A 19,464-nucleotide genomic window follows, 5' to 3' on the forward strand; every position below is an offset into this window, starting at 1 on the left:
AACACAGTAACTCTGTGCACAGCACTTCAACAATACAGGGTGCTCGTTACATGCCTGGCTTTTATCTTGAGAATTATTAATGAGCCAGAATCATATTAGACACTTGAGGCCCATAGCACTGCTGAGAACTACTGGGGCACTTGCAGGCAGCCATGCAGGATGTAACTCAGGACTCAGAACTTCTACCTCACCCAAGCCTTGCAACATGCTCCAGTAAACTTCAAACCTACAGCAAGAAGCCACAGTGCCCAGGACATACCACCCATGACATGGATATATTTCTGTCACTGCTACACAAGAGCAACCAGACACAGGCTTGGCACGAGAGCAGCTCTGTAAGCAAAAGCCATTGCACAGGGCACACAGGGCAATGCAGAGCCAGCCAAGTCACCCTGTCTTTGCATCTGCCTGGCTCAGGAAGGGCTTCAACATCACACACTGTTCCCCCAGCCATGCCAGGAAAACCCAACACCCACACAGGGGCAGCCTGCAGCTAGAGAGGCAGGAGGTTTCAAGGGCTCTCTCTTCACTGACTTGTTTGGTGTTCAGGTGTTGCAGCTCTTTCCCCATCAGCTTTCCCTGAACTTCTTCTGTTAACCCTCCCCCGTGCTTTTTCTTGCTTTCTGTTACTGACTTTTCTCCTTGCTATATCCATACCAAAAAAGGACAGCAGAGATGACATTGCTGACACATTTTCCCTTTTTAATCAGGCTACTTTGTTGAAAGCCCTACAATTAAGCTCTCTGCAGCAGGTTCAACCTACTGAACTGTGGCTATGTGCCCCCAGTACCACCAGACTGTGGGTGACTTCCTTAGAGACACTCACCTGTGGGCTTCAGTGAGCACCTCTCCAGCCTTGATATAGAGACTATGAACTTGCATAACCAAGGCAGCACTTCCTTTCATGGTTTCAACAATCACATTTATTCCTTGGTTTAAAAGGTTTTGGTTCAACAGTTTTATAAACAGACTTCACAAAATGTGCAATATTTATAAACATGGTTCTTAGTCGCAGTGGTAGTAAGAATCTTTACTTTCATCATAATGTTCTCTTCAGTTATGCAACACAAGGATGATTTGGTTTCCCCTCTTCTCCCTCCCACAATTGGCACTTAATTGTAAATTGGAGAAACTTTAAAAAGACAAAAAAAGCTAATCTAAGCATGATGTTAAAAGCACCTTGCCACAGTATTATATTTTAATAAGGCAAATTCTTGTTTTGTAAAGCCTAATTGTGCAACTTGGAGACCTATAGAAGGTGGCAGAAATGCCTGCCTTCTCTTATAAGGAGCAGGCTTCAAAGTGTTCACCCCTCCATATGAACCCCCCTTAAAAAAAAAGCACAGCTGACAGTACAGCAGAACATCCCATTTACAGGGTGAAAGGAAATTACAGTAGACAAAGGCTGAAAACATGGTGCATAGTAGACAAAACAAGACTTTTAAAAAATAGCATTTAAAAAAAAGAAATAAAAGAAGAAAAAGGAACTGAAAAACAAGCAACAATGGAATTTTTCTAGTGGAAAGAGGATTTGTGGGCTTCATAAATAAGTGGAAAATTACTAAAATACTTTGCTATATAATATAAAAAGGCGCAGAGTGTTTTCCAGTTGTCACCTAAGCATTAGATGCAACTTTGTAGGAGTAAGTATTTGGAGGCAGCTTGGAGCCCTGATTGGTGCAGGCATTCCAGCAGGGCAGTGCTGCCAACAGCAGGAGAAATCCGCCCAGCAGGACACAAAAGCCACTGAAGTAGAAAGCAGTGTCGTACTCCTGCGTCCAGTCGTAAAACCAGCCTGAGGGTGGGGACAAGAGAGAAGCCCATCAGTGAAATGTAACACAGCACTGGTAACTTAGAGAAACACCATATAAATTAAAATTAAAATCCCCAAACAACTAAATAAAATGAAATAAAATAGGCCAAACCTATAATACAATTTGACCTCTTGGACATGAAATGTGTTTTTCCTCAAAGCCAAGTTATGAACAAAATCAGCCTAACAGACTTTATTTTTTGTTGCAGATTTTGATTTCATCTTTCCATTATTATTAGACATGCAAAAGAATTCTGTCTGGTTGTGACAAGCTCACATTCAGTTTATACTGTCCACCTTGACCTTACCTACAATTGGTGGTCCGAGGCTATTCCCAAGTCCAGCGAAGAACATCAATATCCCATAGGCATGAGTCAGTTTCTCAATCCCCACCGTCTTTGTTGTTACATATGGAAAAATTGACCAGTTCCCAGTTAGAAAACCCAAAATCCCAGAAAGCATCGCTAAGGTAAGGTAACTTTTGGCAAATGGAATTGCAAACAAGGCCATTCCTGTCATTAATAAGGTAGTTACATAGAGATATAAAGTGTTAACCCACTTAAAATCTGCCAGTATTCCTAAAATAAGTTTGCCAACAGTCGTCATAATGCCAATAATGGAAATAAGGGGCATAAAATAGTCATCTTCACTGATGTTTGCACTTCTTGCTACATCTTCCATGAGCAGAGAAGGAGGAAATCCACCTATATCAAAGAGCAAGATGGCAACAAAGAGAGCTGAAAATACTTTGTTCTTGAAAAGAACCATGGTCTCCTTCCAGTAGGTCAAATAGAGCTGCCACTTCCTTTTGGCGAGTTGCTTGCAGAAGTTTGTCTGTTCCACAACTTTCTTTTTGTAAGTGTCTTTCTCATTTACGTTTATTGAGCTCAATACATTCTTACTCAAAATGCTCTCCTGTTTGCAATCAGGCACATTGTTCACACATTTTTCATCAATATAGCCCTTTTCAAGGATGCTAATGTTTTCTTCAACAGTCTTTTCCTTTTCATGGTAAACAAAATATTGGTCTGGGACTTTGTCTACACACATTTTCTCTGGTGGAGGAGAACTGGATGATTCCAAAGGTCTCATTAGGCTGCCACATGCTAATATATTTAGAGACAGGGCACCGACTATTAGCAGGCACCCATCCAGTCCATACAGCTCGATGAGCTCTCTTTGCAGCGCTGCATATATAAAGAGCCCAACACTTGATCCTATAAAAGAAAAATAAGTTTGGTTTAAACTGAAGAACCAAGACCATTCTTCAGCTCTAACAAAATTCCACAATTCAGCAGCTATGAATTCAGTCACAGGAATGGTCATTTGTGCTCCTCTCTCCCCAGTTTCATGAACTGCTAAGTCATCGTCCCTCCTGAAGTTACAGTTTCTTTATTGAGTAGCCACAAAATTTTAAAAAATCTCAAAATATCTGAACAATTTGTGACAAATAACACTAGCAGACACTTTAGAAACAAGTAGAACCTATACTATATCCGATGAAAAACATCAGAGAACTATTAAGCCACCCTTCTGCCCTGCACTCACATACATATATCCATCCCTTCAGGTACCATTTTCAGTTATCACAGTTTGAATTTCAGACTCCAGCATTTTCCTCTTTCTCCTCTTCGCTGCCACCTTCCTTCTCTCAAGCAGGAACAGACCAGGGGTTCACCAGGACCCCTCCCAGAAGCAGCCCTTGACTGCCTGGTGTTTAAGGAATGGGGTTTGCCTGGTGGGAGTTTACTCCAAAGGCATTTCTGAAGCTCTACAGGACTAAAAATGCATTTGAGAAATTTGGCCATTCAGAAGGAAACACTGAAGAGTAAGAAATTACTATGAACACAAGCATTTAATGCAATGCCAGTAATTTAAAGAAAAGGCTCTTGGCTGAAGTGAGCACAGATCCATTGTAATTAGTGGATGTCCTCTCACAAACAGTGCATTGCTTTTCAAGTCAATTTAATGACAAACTTTAAAATTATTTCCTGAAGACTGTCTCTAGGTTATATATAAGCCATTTATATACTTCGGTGCTAAACACAGGAAAAATCAATTACAAAATTCATGCTTGTTTTCTCTTCCAGGTACTAAAATTAAGTACAGTTTATTAAGGTCAGGCTTTAAGGCAAGCTACCTGGAATCCAAACAAAAGCCACTGAAAATGATCCCAAGAAACATTTCTGCAGAAGCTCCCCTTTACTCAGCTTGTGAGGATGTGGTATCAGTATCTCACAACACTGATTATACTGACCCTGTCTCTCCTCACTGACAGCCACTTGAGAAAACAGGTCCGAGCAGACACTCCATGGCACACAGGAAGCAAGGCATGGGACAACAGCCATCTGTAACCATTCCTACCATTCCTACTTGGGCCATTAAAAAGTGTAAAAGTACAGCTAATGTCAGGTAGTGGTGATGCAACATTTATATCCTGCATCTCCAATCTCTTTCTCACCTCTGATCCCGGGTAAGAACAAAGAGAAAAAGAGGACTCTGTGGAATGTTTCCTCTCATTATCCATGGCATGCAGCCCAAGCTACATGAGTCTGCTTTCACTTCAGTGAATATCCTTTCCTCATCTATATTGATGACCCATAGCATACACCTGCAAGTGTAGTGACTATTTTATCTGAAGCCTGAGTTTTTCTCTTCATTGCTACTGACATTTTGATTTAAGAATGTAATAACTTTCTTAAGTTACTGGGAAGTAATTCAGAAAAACATAATCCCCTGGTTTTTATTGCCAGGGTAATGGTGGCTGTATCAGAGTTGAAAAGCTGGAGAGAATGACAATTAAAAGTCCTACCTGTTGAAATCAGACCAAGTGCAAGGCCTCTGCGTTTGTCAAAATACTGGCACGTGATGGTAACTGTTGCAGTATACAAAAGGCCACATCCCAGACCTGCATAAGAAGAGTTAGATATAAAGCATGCTCCATCCCCTGGGAAATGAATGGCCCTTTGTTATCCCCCAGGTGATGCTGCCTGCACCCTGGGTACTGAGGTACCTTTGAACCCTGGCTCCGCACAGGGTGATCAGCCTCCCTGCCCTGGCTGCTGAGCCTGAGTGCAGCTGGCTGGGTTTGAGGAGCTCCCCAGCACAGTTCTGGGCTCTGTGGGAGGGCTCCAGGGCTCTGAGCCCAGGGCTGGCCCCAGAGCTCAGCGGAGCTGCCTCCCCATGGCTCCACGCCCGGCCAGCACGATGCCAGGGCCCTGCTGGCCAGCGAGGTGCCCAAATTCCTGACACAGTTAATTTGATAAGCCACCCACAGCAGCACAGAGGGGCAGGTCACCACCTGCCAGGACAACAGCATTTTCATGCCTCTAGCACAGCATTTTAGGTTCAATCCAGTAACGTGGAGAACAACGTTGCTCCCTAATGATCTCTAATTTATCAAATTAGAATGAGCATGTGACAAAATTCCAGAAGAGAGATTTATTATTCCTTTAAGATTGGCATTTCATGCCAGCAGAGGACCTGCTCGATTCCAGCCCTTAGGTAAAACCTCAGCTTCTCCATCTTTAACAATTGTGTCAACAGAGGACAAACTGTTTTCAATCCCTCATGAACATTTACATTTTTTTTATCTTTTACTACATGGCAACAGCCTGCCTGTGCAACACCCCTCCCTCCCTGCCCAAAAGTAAAGTATTCCTTGATAAATCAAGTCCCAGACTACCACTGCCTCTGTGAATCAGTTTCCCATTTCATATTCATAAACCAAGACTCAAAATAATCAAGACTAAGTCTCAATATGAAGGGAAGCTGTTTCTTACCAACAACTATTCCATATGAAACATAAAGAAAGTATATGTTAGGTGCAAAACTGCTCATCATGAGACCTCCAGCCACCATAAAGCCACTGAAGATAGCTACTGGTCTTGCTCCAAAAGATGATACACATATACTGCAGACAGGACCTAGAAGCAAAAAAAAGGAAGAACATTCCTAATAAACACCAGCACCAGGAAAACTTCTTAAAAAATATCTGTCTTTGGAAATGTTTCTTGTGGTAACGATTTAAACGTATAATTATATTAAATGCCCATTCAGAGTACTCTTTTTCACAGAGTTCTCTAAAACGGTTTTAAAAACATTCAAGGTCAGGCTTGTAAAATTTTTGCTCAAGGAGAAACTGAACATCGAGGCCATGAAAGGGTCCTCGGGCTGGGAGGGAAAGAGCAAGTGAAACATAGGAAGATACAAAACATACTGGACTGTAACACTGTCACTACACAGCTAAAGTGCACAAAGGTTCTGGAAAGGATCTTCATCTTGAGTCATGAAACCAAGACAGACCATCAGCCAGGCCTTGAACAAGTAGGTGTTTTCTGATGGAGCACAAAAACTGTGTTTCAGAAAGGCAGTACCTTGGTGTGCAATTTACAAAACTGAAATGGAGAAACAGTAACTTGGGATCATAGTCATGGTAAGAATGCCACCTGGTGCTTACACAGAGGGAATATCTGCTGGTATACCAGAAAAACACCATTCTTCCCTGATTTTCAAGGGAATTAAATACCCACAAATAACTCTTTACTACCTATCTCAGTTTCTCCTGTAAAACTACAGAAAATAAAAGTCACTGAGAAAAGCCAAGCAACATTCAAGTTCAGGAGGGGTTATTCCCCAATATTTCTCGGTTCTTAGTTCTCCTAGTTCTTCAAAACAAGAACAAAGTGGGGCAGAATTCATACTCTCCTCTACTCAGCCAGTTCTCTCTACACAGAAATTGTAGAACAATCACTTATTTTCAGTTGTGTGACCTGGAATACACCTTTTAGTCTTAAGTAGCATGCCAGCTTGGTGCCCTGCATAAGTAATCAACCAGGAAGGGACTTGGTTTGCAGAGACAATTTATCTGAAACCCAGCAGAGTTCCAAACATTCATACATAAACTTAGATATTAGCCCCATTCTTACACTCAGCAACTCTGAGATTAGAAGTTAGATACACCGATGAATGCCATTATTTAGTACAAACACACCAAACCACCTCACCGCACTTGCATCTCATTTGAAGTGATACACATACTACCATGGTCAGTTCAATCTGCAAAAGCAGTAATTTTGGAGTCTGACACTTGTCAAGGTTAGTGCTCCCTGACTCACGTAACTGAGATTCCCAGCAGAAGGGAGGTGAGCCCAGAAAGGTGATAGGAGGTCAGCAGTTGGAGCCTGGGGATGGTGCTTGCCTAGGTTTGCAGACAGGAGCGAGCAGCTGGGAATGCAGGCAAGGGTTTCCTGTGGTTGCCGGCCATGGGACAAGCAGTTCTGGCAGGCAGGAGCAGAGATACGTCAGCAGGTGAAACCATCCTCAAAGACAGGGCAGGTCAGAATTTTGCCCCACATTAGAACCATCTGCCCAGGGAATGGAAAGGGGGTTAAGTCTGACCTGGGGCTTATCCAGGCAAAGAGTCAGAGTTACAGAGGAATCAAGAACATATTCCAGGAAAGGAAGGTTTAATTGGATTTTGGAAGCAATGAAAAGGGAAGATCTAAGCACTTGCTGCTTCTCAAGAGTCAGCATGCTGTGGGAATGAAAGCTGGCCAGTGCAACCTGGGCAGAGTAACATGCTGAGAACAAAAGCTGAGAGCATTAGATTGTTGCTGATTCTCAGAATTAATTGCTAGAACTGGCAAATTAAGATTGGTATGTTTCCTAAAACCACGGGATTTGAAAATAAATAAAGGATTGACTCTGTATTACATGAAGAATTCTTCTACACTAAAAGAACAAAAGGTAGTGTTAATATAATTAAATTAAGCAGAGGAATTTGCACTCTTTCTATTCTTTATTTCTGACCCACTACTTTGCTAAAACAAACAGCATTTCCCTTCAGCCTGCTCTCTGTACTTCGACACAGCTACTTTCAGAAGGTCTCTGTCCAGTCTGGAGTGATGGTGCTGGTACAGATGTCACTGACCCCTGCTAGAGCATCCAAGGTGAAACTGGACCCTCTGACCCCAAGCCAGAACAAGAGAGAGAGAGAGTTGAAAGATGTGTCTTCATAACCTGACAAGGACATCTCCACTGGAACATGATCAAAACCATCCCTGACAGGGTCCAAGGAGATGCTCTTTCAGCTTCTCCCATTTACAAAATCTAATCCCAAAGGAGAATGAAGAGTACAAAGAGTTCTTTTTGCTCTAACATGGAAAACAACCGGCACAAAACTGAAGAACCTGCTCCAGTTAGCTCAGTATCAATTTGCCATCTCACACAGCAAGAGATCTGGCAGCTCAGCAACAGCCCTGTTTATAAGAAGCAGTGCCAATATAAGTATTAAAATAGTTATTATAGGTCTCTGGGTTGAGAAGAGAAACAGCTCCCTCTTCCCCTTCACACTAGGCACAACTTTCACACTCATCACACTGCTAGAAAATTAGTCACAAAAGAAAGTCCCCATGACAGCCAGCATCTTTGTCCTTTCCTGCCTCCTCGCACTGCTTCCCTTTCTCTGTTTCCCATAACACTGGCTTTTTTTTTTTTCACCCAGCACAGCACCTTCAGTTATTACCATGGTACTTGCACAGGAGTTGACTGTACACCAACTTGTTATTCTTTACAAAAATTTGAAGCACAATGGGTTCAAGGCACTAAATTCTACTAAAAATCCAACTTTCACAGAGTGGGACTCAGACCTGCCCTGTGGATTTTGCTCGAAGTGGGCATTCTGAGGAATGCAGGAGTCTGCATCCAGCCACACAGGAAACAGCCCTTCAGGCAGCATAAGGGTTTTCATTAGCTGACTCTCACCATAATATGAGCAACATAAAAAAAATCACAGTGGCAACCCTCAATAGTAAGCACGAAAAATAGCTTAAGAAACAGCATTTCGTTCCGTTTGCCAGCAGCTCCAGGGGTTAGCACTGGAACTAGTACAATATTTGATGACATTGATAAATATTTACTTCTTTTACAAATAAAATCCCTAGGGCTTTTTCCTTTCCAAATGATGTCTCTTAAAACTAGACCAAACTCTACCAAAAAAAGATACCAGCTCAGTTTATAGGAATGACAGCTAACTCTAGGAAGAAAGACTGAGCACAGGAGCAGACACTGCTCTTATGCACACGACCTGTCACGGCTCGCAGTCAGCAACACAATTATCAGGGCAGCAGTCAACAGGATCCCCAGACAAAATGGGAAGCAACAGCAGAAGGAAGATTGGTTTTCACAGCAGATCTTCATACAGAGAGACCAAAGAGGAAGAACACCTAGAAGGGATCATTTGTACATTGGTATTTTTATTAAGATTATTTTGAATTAAATACTTTACCCTCAGTGAGACCTGGATGTGACAGTGAGTCCTTGAGACATGAAAACAAACCACCTGCTGCTCACTCAGGAACTTTATTAAACTTAGTGCAATTTGCTGACCTCCTGACAAGTACAAAGTTGTTTTGTTTCATGGACATCAAGAACTAGCACTTTCTTCCTCAATATTTTCACACAGAGTCGAAACAATTCTGCAAAACAACACTCCCTCCTTCCACTCACTCATCTCAAGGGTCCTCCCTCCTTCACCTCACACAAAACCTTTTGCTAAACAAGCAATATTGGACAACTGAATTCTTTTTCTTATCACCTGCATTAATCTGACCCACCCTACCTGGGTATCTGTCCGAGCCTGTTGAAACTGTAGAGTAGAAAAAATGGTCATGGACTGGCATGTAAAATCCACTGGACAGAACACAAGAATATTTTTTGCATATTAAGCGCATTTCTAAAAGCTGGTTATAATAAATAGAATATTCTCCAAATGCCTGTACTTTGGATACGAATATAGATCGGAAAAAAAGCTTTTTATACTGGGCAGCAACCCACTCCCAGCTGATTGGAAAGACAGTTTCCTTCTAAAAAAACTTGTTATATGAACTGGGCTTTTTTCAGAGGAATCTTGGGGACACCCTCTCCCCTACGCACAAGCTATTTACAGCTTCCGTACTGTACAGTGGAAGCTATGTATGTGTGAGGGTTTTGTCCAAAAATATGTAGATGCTGCAAAGGCAGTTATAGAGAAGTAAAATTGTTGCTTGCAAACACAAAATTAAGCTTTTTAAACATCTAGCACTGAATGCCTCAGACCAGCAGAAACACCCCATCAAATTCTCAAGGCATGCCTTTCAAGAGAGGATCCTCCCTTTGTTCTTTCTCCATTAATGAGGGGAAGTAGGAATGGAGACATTGCTGGTGTCTCCTCCTGTGCCAAGGACTGTGAAGTCAACCCTTACTATAAACAGCTGTGGTGCCTATTACAGGCGCCAAGGTCTTTGTTTTGCTTTTAACAAGTGTAACATGGATCAAATTTAATTTCAGGCTCCAAATGGATGCAAAATTAAGAACACTTGGTGCAGAAGAAACACATGATGTTCAAGAATATACATAAATATCCTCCTCCGGCCTGTTTTAGTAAGGGAAACCTACTAAGCTTTTCCAATTTCTTCCTGTGCAACAAGCCCTGGAGCCATATGCCACATCTGCCATAGCCTGATCGATGTTGTAACACCTAATTCTGCAGAGAAGCTCTCACCTCTACCCTCTACAATAACACTGATGCTTGTCTTTCACTGTTGTAGGCACATTTCTTCCAATGCTCTGCAAGGTTTCATCACAGAAAGCCATAACCCAAGTCACCCTACAAGGAAGATCTCAGCCAGGTCCCTGCGCTGCTCCCTTCTCCAGCTGACGACGTGAACAGTCCGGCTCAGGCTGGACACTGGCCTTAGCAACACCGTCTGTGCTGCGAGCAAAAGGACAGAAATCAAACACCAGGTGCCCAGGAAATGAATCCAAATAAACAAGGTGCTGGACTGGGTTTCTATGTCTCCAGTCTAAGTTTAGCTCTCACATAAGTCAGAAGTAAACATTTCAGAAAGTATACCAATGCAGCAAACATGAAAGTGCTCACAAGCATCAGCTGCTTAAAAAAATGTTTCAGACTACACATACAGAAGGAAGGGGAGAAGACACAGAACCTTTTTCTGTGCCAGATGCCATACACGTTTTCTTGTGTTTGGCGAAATTACAGTACTAATACAGCAGAGTCACTGGCCCTAACTTTTTCTGCTGCAGAAGCTGGTGAAAATGATTGCCAGTGCTATCAAAGAGAAAAGCCTTCCCAAGAAAATGGACACGGACTTATTTCCTGTCTGTAGCTGCTTATCTACCATAACTGCCATACTGGCATCCAGTACCCATCCAGACTGGCATCTACAGCTTCACAAAGGTGATGTTAAGTTGATGAGAGCTCACAGAAGAGTCTAAATGGCTCTTCAGTAGAGCCTTAAATAAAAGTGTGGGAGTCTCTTGCACCATGACAAAAAGACTGTATCAAGTTACAGGCTTTAAAGAATATTTAGAAGTAATTTGATTAAATGCACTAGACATCCATCACACTAATCAAGGGGCACTTCAAAACATACCACTTAAAGATAACATTATTCATCAGCTAAAAACTAAAACTAAACAACTTGTATCATAAGATTGCATACTTTCAAGGAGGAAATTTAGTAGATTTATCATTATCCACCTTGATAAACAGCAGGATCTTTCATTTCAGGTAGAGCTGGAAACATAGAATTTGTTTTCAGCCAACTCTGATAACATCAATGTAATTAAAAGACCTTCCCTGTACTTTCCTTTGAACGCATAAAAGGTAGGAATGATTATTAAGCTTCTGAGTGTCAAACTGAAAGAATAAAATCACATGGACAGACACCATTCCTCCTAACCTGTCAAAACTTCATTTAATCATTTTATACCAAAATCAGTTTGATTTTTATTACTCAGTCACAGAAACTTCCATTTGTTGCTGTCATGGTTTAACCCCAGCCACAACCAAGCCCACTCAGCCACTGGCTCACTCCCCCACCAGCAGGAATGGGGAGACTCAGAAGGCTAAAAGCTGGAAAATTCTTGAGTTGAGATAAAGGCAGTTTAATAGGGAAAGCAGAGCGTGCTTTGCATGCAGGCAAAGCAAACCAAGGAGTTCATTCACTGCTTCCCATGGCTGGGCAAGAAGGTGTTCAGACCTCTCCAGGAGAGCAGGGCCCCATCACATGTGATGGTTACTCATGAAGACAAATGCCATCACTCAGAAGATCCCCCCTTCCTCCTTCTCCTCCCAGTTTATATACTGAGCATGATGTCACATGGCATGGACCATCCCTTTGGTCAGTTGGGGTCACCTGTCCCAGCTGTGTCTCCTCCTGACTTCCTATGCACCCCCAGACTCCTGGCCAGCATGGCAGCAGGAACAGCAGGAAAGGCCTTGGCTCTGTTAGCCCTGCTCACCAATAACAAAAACATCTCTGCATTATCAACCCTGCATTCAGCACAAATCCAAAACACAGCCGCTGAGAAGAAAATGAACTCTAACCCCAGCCAAAACCAGCACAGCCACAAAGCACGCTGCTAACAATCATTCACAGTAGCAAGACAGAGGGCACTAAGAAATCTGGAAACCAGCACAGTGTTGACATAAGGGAAAGGGGGTTGAGGCTCTTAACAGAGCCAGAGACTTCTTATCTCCTACAAGAGGGTGTTCTTCTCTTGCAACTTCTTTCTGCCTAGTTTTTCCTTCAGTAGTCACCTTATTTATCCTTATTTTCCTCCCACTTCACTCTCTCACTCATTTATTTAGGTCTTGATGTACTAACAGCAGGAGTTAATACCCATAATACAGAAAAATAGAAAAGTATGATGGAAGAGCAATGTACAGTCCTTTACTCACACCCTGAGACTGAATGTGTCTTCTTGTGCTTAGTGATCCACCTGCCCTTGCCCATTTCTCTTCCGCCAGTATTTGCTCAGTTCTGGTGCCATACAAAGCAGTGCTCTTTATTCAGGTCTGTATTGCTATTGGAACATCAGCTTTCTTTTAAGGAGTTTCCTCAGGATCCTGAGCTGCATTTCGTCCATTAAACCACATTATTGTTTTTGCCTGTAGCAGTTACCCTGCTGACAGGCAATTTTTTCCAGGTTCAGCCAATAGATAATAGTTCCCATGGCAAATCTTTGAAAAACAGAAGTTAATTATATGATCCAGTAAATACCCATTCCTGATATTAAAACAACAACAACCTGGGAAATTTCAAGGTGGGGGTTTATTTCCCTAAAACTCTCCAAGTCTTATAATAGAAAGGCTTCCAGTAAAGTTGCTTTATTTAAAGCTACTTTCAGCCACAACATTCCAGCCTTCAAAGGGAGTTTTTTCTTAAATAGAGAGTGCAAAGGAGCCCTCACCAGCCCTAACTGGTAGGTTTACTGCTAGAGCTGAAAAATTAGTAACTGGTTTATTAATTGACTTTTTTTCCATAAAGCATTTGAACCATTTCAGACTAACAGTTTGCTCTGATTTTAGGACAATAATGTAAATGTTAGTCTTAAAGTCTCATTTAAAAAAAAAATAAAATTGTGTCAACAAAATTACCATTCAGCTTCCTAGAGTGTGGCTTTATTCAAATACAATTGTGTTGAATTTTCTAAAGGGAATATCTTTATTGCTCTTTTATTGCTATATTGCTCTGGTTTATGCATAGTGAAAATATAAATGTAATCTTCTTACCCATCTTGACCTAAAACAAAAATGCAGCACCCTCATTTGCAGCTGTCTCTGATACAATTCCAAGAGCACACACAGATGAAAGCATCAGTTGGAAATGTTTCAATTTAAGATAGATACTGCTTCTGCACTTACTGGCAAGCAATCCAATTCCATTTGCTAGCGATCCAACCCAAGCAGTCTTGCCTTTCCCTTCTCCAAAAGCATCCAGCCACTCCAAATACAAGACTCCCACCGCCAGCGGTGATCCATAACACAGGAACTGGGTGAAGAAGGAAACGACAACAATCACCCAGCCCCAACCACCATCTGGTGGCTTCCGAAATACCATCTTGTCAGCTGGGTGCAGAGGCAGGGGCAGCACCTGTGCAAACAAAGCCCAAACACAACAGAGCGTTAGAAGCGTGACTGAGCGAGGTCTGTGAACACGAGGGAGCAGTGCAGAGAAGTGCACACTCGGACAGAGGCTGGGTTCAGCCAGCCTTCAAGGAACAGCTGCAGCACAGCAGACAGGCCATGAAAATTAGAACTGCCATACTTCCACCTCTGCTGTGTGACAGAGACAGTGCTCAAAGCGTGGTAAGTTGTACATACACCAGCACTGTATGACAGAGAAACGTTCAATGTGCTGAGTGTTAAACAGGCTTTGTGAAAACCTCAGGCAATAACATCTGAGAGATGCCTCACGGTCACCTTCTGTTAAAACCATGAATATCAAAAAAGAAGTAAAAAAATCTCTGCTCAGTTCCCATCTCAGCATAGTATCTTGCCACTTATTAGGGTGTTTGCCACCAGATGGTGCACTCTGGGAGGGGCAGACCAAGAGGAAGACTGACATTTTGGGCAGTAGTAACAGTTTAGTACTCTGCTCTGTCAACAAAGTGATGTGTAGAGTGTTGTACCCAAAAATCACTTTGTATATATTAGTGAAGTGAGCTCTAAGACTGGGTACAGGTGTGGCTTATATGCCAAGACATGACAGCAGTAAACATGCACACAAAAATCTGCTATAACCTGTTAGAGTGTCTGCCCTCTGTGCAGCTGGCACACATCAGCCTGCCCCAAATTGGCAATCCCTTCCTGGACTGCAGAAATACCACCTTGCTCCTTTGCATGGCACAATCCATCACCTGTGCACCTATGGCTTTAAATAACACACCGCCCTCACACCTTCTCAAGGTGAATGTAGGGATCAATACTTCTAAAATCTAGCAAAGAATTTACAGGTTTTCCAGGCTGCATTGCTTTGGAGTCCCCCTGTGCACACAACCAGCCTGCCCTCCCTCTCTGCAGGGAGCAATCTGCCTGAGTGATTATCACAAAACCCATGCTCTGTTCCTGGCTCTGACACTAACCAGACATAAGACTCTCAACAGTTTTATTTCCTTTATCCTGGAAGATAGAAAGAGATAAGGTCTCACCCTGTTTTCTTCATGAAATATTCTCAAGGACCATCTCCACACTGCAGCTTAAGCATTAAGAGTGCTGCAGTAACAACTCTGCTCTGGGAGTCTCCCAAGAGGCAAAGCAGAAAAATAAATGCATTGCACTGCCTTTTTGACTTATAACCCAGAGGAAATGGAAAAAAAATACTGCTGTATGAAAGCAATGGGGAAAACCAGCAGACAGTAACAGAATTCCCATTCGAGCTCCTCAATTTTCTTGGGCAATTTTAAAGAATTTGCATGGAAAACTTACCAAAAACACTACAGTATAAAATTTTGAGGAATAATTGTATAGAGACATGAAAAAGGCCAGTTGTACCTTACAGATGCACTTAAATGTTACTTTGAGGGTAGATACTCACAGATGATGACAAAAAAGTCTGTCAGCTTCCTATAAATGTACCTTCATGTGACAACTACCTGCAGAAAAAGAACAAAGGAAGTTTTCAGCCAAAGTATCACTGCAGCAGTTAACACAACTCTGAAAAAAATGGTGGCTTCACATGAAATGTCTTCTTTTTAATATCTTCTCAGAGGAGCTTCAGAAGCAATCAAGTTATCTCAGTGGAGAAGTACTGATCCCCTGCAATTAATTACCATCTGACAGCAGCCTTGAGCCCTCAAATAACAAAAACATTGCCCACTAATGTAAAATACATTTTGACGTTCTGGGTCCTTTGGGAGTGATTTACAATTTTAACATACTGACTGTCCTTGAAGATACAACATTCCCAGGCACAAATGTTACAAAGTTATTTGTTTCAGTTAGAAATGTAAGCTCTGACTCACTCCAGTGCCTGGTGAGTGTCCCATGATCCCATGAGATGCAAGGGTGGCAGCTGGGATAGACAGAAGTCATTCCCTACCATAAGGTACCAAAGCATTAAAAAGCTGCTTATAGGTTCTTTTCTATAACCATATCCTTTACACAAAAGGGGATCCCCGTATTTCTACATGAAATATTTGAGCTATTTGAATGCAGTCACCAAGAGATCTATGCATCTCTCCAGGAGTTAAGTAATTATCGCTTGGCTTGTTTCGTCCCTGCCTAGAGGAAAAAATAGTGGAAATAAGTAACAGCTTTAAAAGCAGACAATGAGACAAAGCAAGGAAGTTTTCAGAAAAACTCTACAATAAGGAGGTAGACAATGAATAACCCCAACTCATATTTGTTTAAAAAATGAACTTTAGAAAACAAACACATTTTAGCTGTTATATTGATTTCCATTATATTGATGCCCTAAAATTTGGCACAAAGACAACTGACTTCAGCTCTGCTATTCTAAACACTTGATGGGAAGGAAGCAAGGACAGGGCAGGAGATGATAAAAGATTTTGTAGTCTTAGGTCACGTAGTCTTTTCTTATAGAAAGATTAAAAACCTCTGGATTAGTTTGGCACCTGATGCAATGCTGCACAGCATAACTGAATTTAACCAACTGCTCCCAATTTACAGGAGCAGAAGTGCAACCTTCTATATCCTGACAACTCCTACTTTGCATCACACATCTCTTTCACATCTTTTAGCTAAATAACAAAATTTTAGGCATCAAAACCATCTCTATTTTCTAAATGTGCCAAGCCATTTACAGTCTGCAAGTGTCAAACGAAAAGTAAAAAACACCATCATTTTCCCCCCAGAAATCATCCTCAGAGGAATAACAGATCTATAAAATCCCAGGGGCTGTTTTTAATGACCTGGCTTCCCTTCCCTTTTTTTGCGGGTTATTCCTTCACCCCACACTGCTGTGTGCCTGATACCTAAACTGAGGTGTATTTTCTAACTCCCCTGAAGGCTCAAGGCCGTAGAGAGCAGGGAGCTGACAGACCTGCACGAGGAGCCTGTTCCCCAGAGCCCTCTGCTATGATAGTTAAAGATGTCCTGGACAACAAAGCCACTGCTGGGACCGTATCAATCCACTTTCTATTGGCACAGTATTTAATGCTTCCCTGAAGGTGGCAAGTTATACTGTACTAGCTTGGTAGCAGGGAAAAAGAACTGACAGTGAGAATTAAACCTTCACTTGCATGGACATCAAATCTCTGCATCAACTTGGGAGGGATCCAAAGTGCCTTTTACTGTTTTCTGTCTGTACAGAAGGAGGACACAAACTGTGCAGATAACTGTGGACACCAAAAATAAAGAAGCAGAAGCCCACACAGAGGGGAGTGATCAATAGTTTTGTTTTTTTCTCAGAACCAACCAGGAAGAGTTGTGTGATCCTGGTAACAGACAAACCACCATTTAAGATTCAGGTGGGAACAGTTTCACAAACCTTACTGTTCACTAAACCTAGGGATATTGTTTCAGGCTCTAGGAAACCAAATTACATAAAAATACTGAAATAGAGACATGAAGCACAAAGAATTGAACACCAACTTGAAATTTGGTCAGAAAAAGCTTTTCAGTGAGTTGTACTCACTGCGAATAAGAATCAGAGAAAGAGAGCTGCTTGATGAACGCCTTTACCAACCACAACAAAAAGAAACCCTAGAGAACAAACTGAACAACAGTTTCAATGTGGAAAGAGAGAAGTGTCTGGCTGCAACTATTTGCTTTGCTCTGAGCAGCAGTATCACAATACTGAACTCCCTTCCTATAAATCTTAGAATTTGGCTTAAAGATGACAGATGAGCACAAAAAAAGGACATGAGTACCACTGGAACATTAGCCCTCAGCACAGCAACTTGTATGAATCTGTGGCAAAGGGAATCTTGAGAAAGACAGTAGCAACGATTGTTTCCAGTTTGTTCTGTGCCCAGCCGGAGCCTGGGCAAGTGTGTTGCTTTCTGCGAGCAGCACATGGCTGCAAAGAAAGCCGATGTCAGCAGAAACACTGCGTGATTAACACTGGGCTAGTCAAGTTTTGCAAGGCACTGCTAGAGCTCAAGACAGTACCAGCCAGAAAAGTAACATCCCTCATTTTAAGCTGAACCAGATTTCTTCTAACATGCTGTTTATTTTTCAGACAAGTTCTTGCAATTACGATCTGAAATTTCTGCTACCCTTAGCTTGCAAGGAACACCTTGAGCATGAGAGTGGTGCATTATAGTTGCTTTTAACATACTCATCATATCCAAATACCTGCATACGTACTGATGTGACAGTGTAAGCATTGCATTAAAATCACTGCAAATGCATCTGTACTTCCATGACATCAGACTTTAACTGATGTTCTAACTGCAGTAGCTTCCTGCGTGACACTGAACATATCTATTTCACTTCTACTTCTCAGTATTCTTGTCTGCCTATTTCTCACACTTCTCTACTTGCCCTTCTGTAAGGTAAGCAAGAGGCTTGTCGATATCAATGTTTCCTTCTATTTCTGCCGGATGACAGAAGAAGTGTGAAATTTAAAACAAAACAAAACACCAGAACAAAACTTACCAACAATATGATAATGTTCTTCTATTGTGCAAAATTAGTTTATATTAAGAAGCATCAGTGGGGCAGCACATAAACCAGCCAGCTTTGTACAAATCTATCAGCTCAGCAGAACCAGTCCTACCTGTTTCCAGAGCCTCACTGCTCCGGACGGGATGGAAACCCCCCCGCAAGTATAACTGCTTGTCGGACACTAGCACACATCCGTGCAGGCAGATGTGAGCCGGCGCTGCTAGAAACCACCAGCCAACACGATTTACCAGGTATGTCCTCTGCAATACCAGAGCACCATGTGTGTCGCGTTACGCATCACAACCTGCGAGGGGTCCCTTCGGCATCTGCTCCCTCCGGCATCTGCTCCCTCAGTCCGTCCGTGCTCCTTGGCCAGAGTCTCCGTGGGGATGGATGGCCTCTTATAGCCCCTGGCTCGCCTGGCCTCTCCCCACGCCCTCGGGGGCCAGCCCACAGCCCTGCTCCGCAGCCCCGCGTTACACATTGACGCCTTCCATCTCCAGGCCGGTTTCGACGGGAAGCGCTCATCCGCGCAGTGACGCGCACCAAGAGGTGACTGAAGGTCGCCCTCGCCGTCCCTATGCCACACACGGCGAGACAGGGTCGAGCCACAGAGCCCCGCTCCGGGGCAGCCGCCGGGGTGCCACGAGGCGCCCGCAATGGGCACACGCTGAGGCCGGTGAGCTCCCGCAATGGGCACGCACCGATGGCGACGGGCGCCCGCTGCCATGTGCCCGTGGCAGGTGCTTGATGTCGCACACCGCCTAGCGCCCTCCGGATGCCAACAGGGCACACCAGGAGGCACCACAGCCGACACCGAGGGGTGGCCGTCGTCGGGCACAGCAAGAGATGCGGCCGCTCCGGGCCGGTGGCACGATCCGCTCCCGCTGCTTTTCCCGAAGCCTCTCCCCGGACACCGCGCAGAGTCTTCCCGGGCCCCCGGCCCGGCCCTGCCACCCCCAGCCCCAGCCCCCGGGGCAGCTCCCGCCGCAGAGCGCGGCCGGGCCGAGCAGAACCGGGGGGCAGCGGCCCCTGCGGGGGCTCCGTCCGGCCGCGGCCCCGGCCCCCGCTCCCCTCACCCGCGCCCCCCGCCCCCGAAGCGCGGGTCCCCCCGAGGGCCCCGGCCCCGTTACCTGCGGGCGGGCGGCCCGTGGGGCGGGGGCCCGGAGCCGCCCCCCGGGAGCCGCGGCAGACCCGAGCGGGGGCCGGGGCCGCGGCCGGACGGAGCCCCCGC

At 43.7% G+C, this 19,464-nt stretch overlaps 1 protein-coding gene across 3 annotated transcripts; it reads right to left on the reverse strand.

Moving 5' to 3' along the window:
• Positions 1–900: 900 nt before the first annotated feature.
• On the reverse strand, positions 901–19,414 carry SLC16A9 (solute carrier family 16 member 9). 3 transcript variants are annotated; one of them, XM_042033564.1, is made up of 7 exons: positions 19,364–19,414; positions 15,196–15,253; positions 13,524–13,752; positions 5,596–5,739; positions 4,626–4,721; positions 2,122–3,030; positions 901–1,795 (listed from the first exon to the last, which is right to left on the reverse strand). In XM_042033564.1, the coding sequence occupies exons 3-7, from the start codon at positions 13,717–13,719 to the stop codon at positions 1,617–1,619; spliced, it is 1,524 nt and encodes a 507-aa protein (XP_041889498.1). In that variant the 5' UTR covers positions 13,720–13,752; positions 15,196–15,253; positions 19,364–19,414; the 3' UTR covers positions 901–1,616. The 3 variants fall into 3 exon arrangements, with proteins under 3 accessions (XP_041889498.1, XP_041889500.1, XP_041889499.1); XM_042033566.1 differs by lacking the exon at positions 19,364–19,414 and adding an exon at positions 18,535–19,160; XM_042033565.1 differs by lacking the exon at positions 19,364–19,414 and adding an exon at positions 18,479–19,160.
• Positions 19,415–19,464: the final 50 nt, after the last annotated feature.

This window comes from Corvus kubaryi, unplaced genomic scaffold, assembly GCF_017639235.1.
Source record: "Corvus kubaryi isolate FWS band 111438036 unplaced genomic scaffold, C.kubaryi_AGA036_p1.0 37357, whole genome shotgun sequence".
NCBI lineage: Eukaryota > Metazoa > Chordata > Aves > Passeriformes > Corvidae > Corvus > Corvus kubaryi.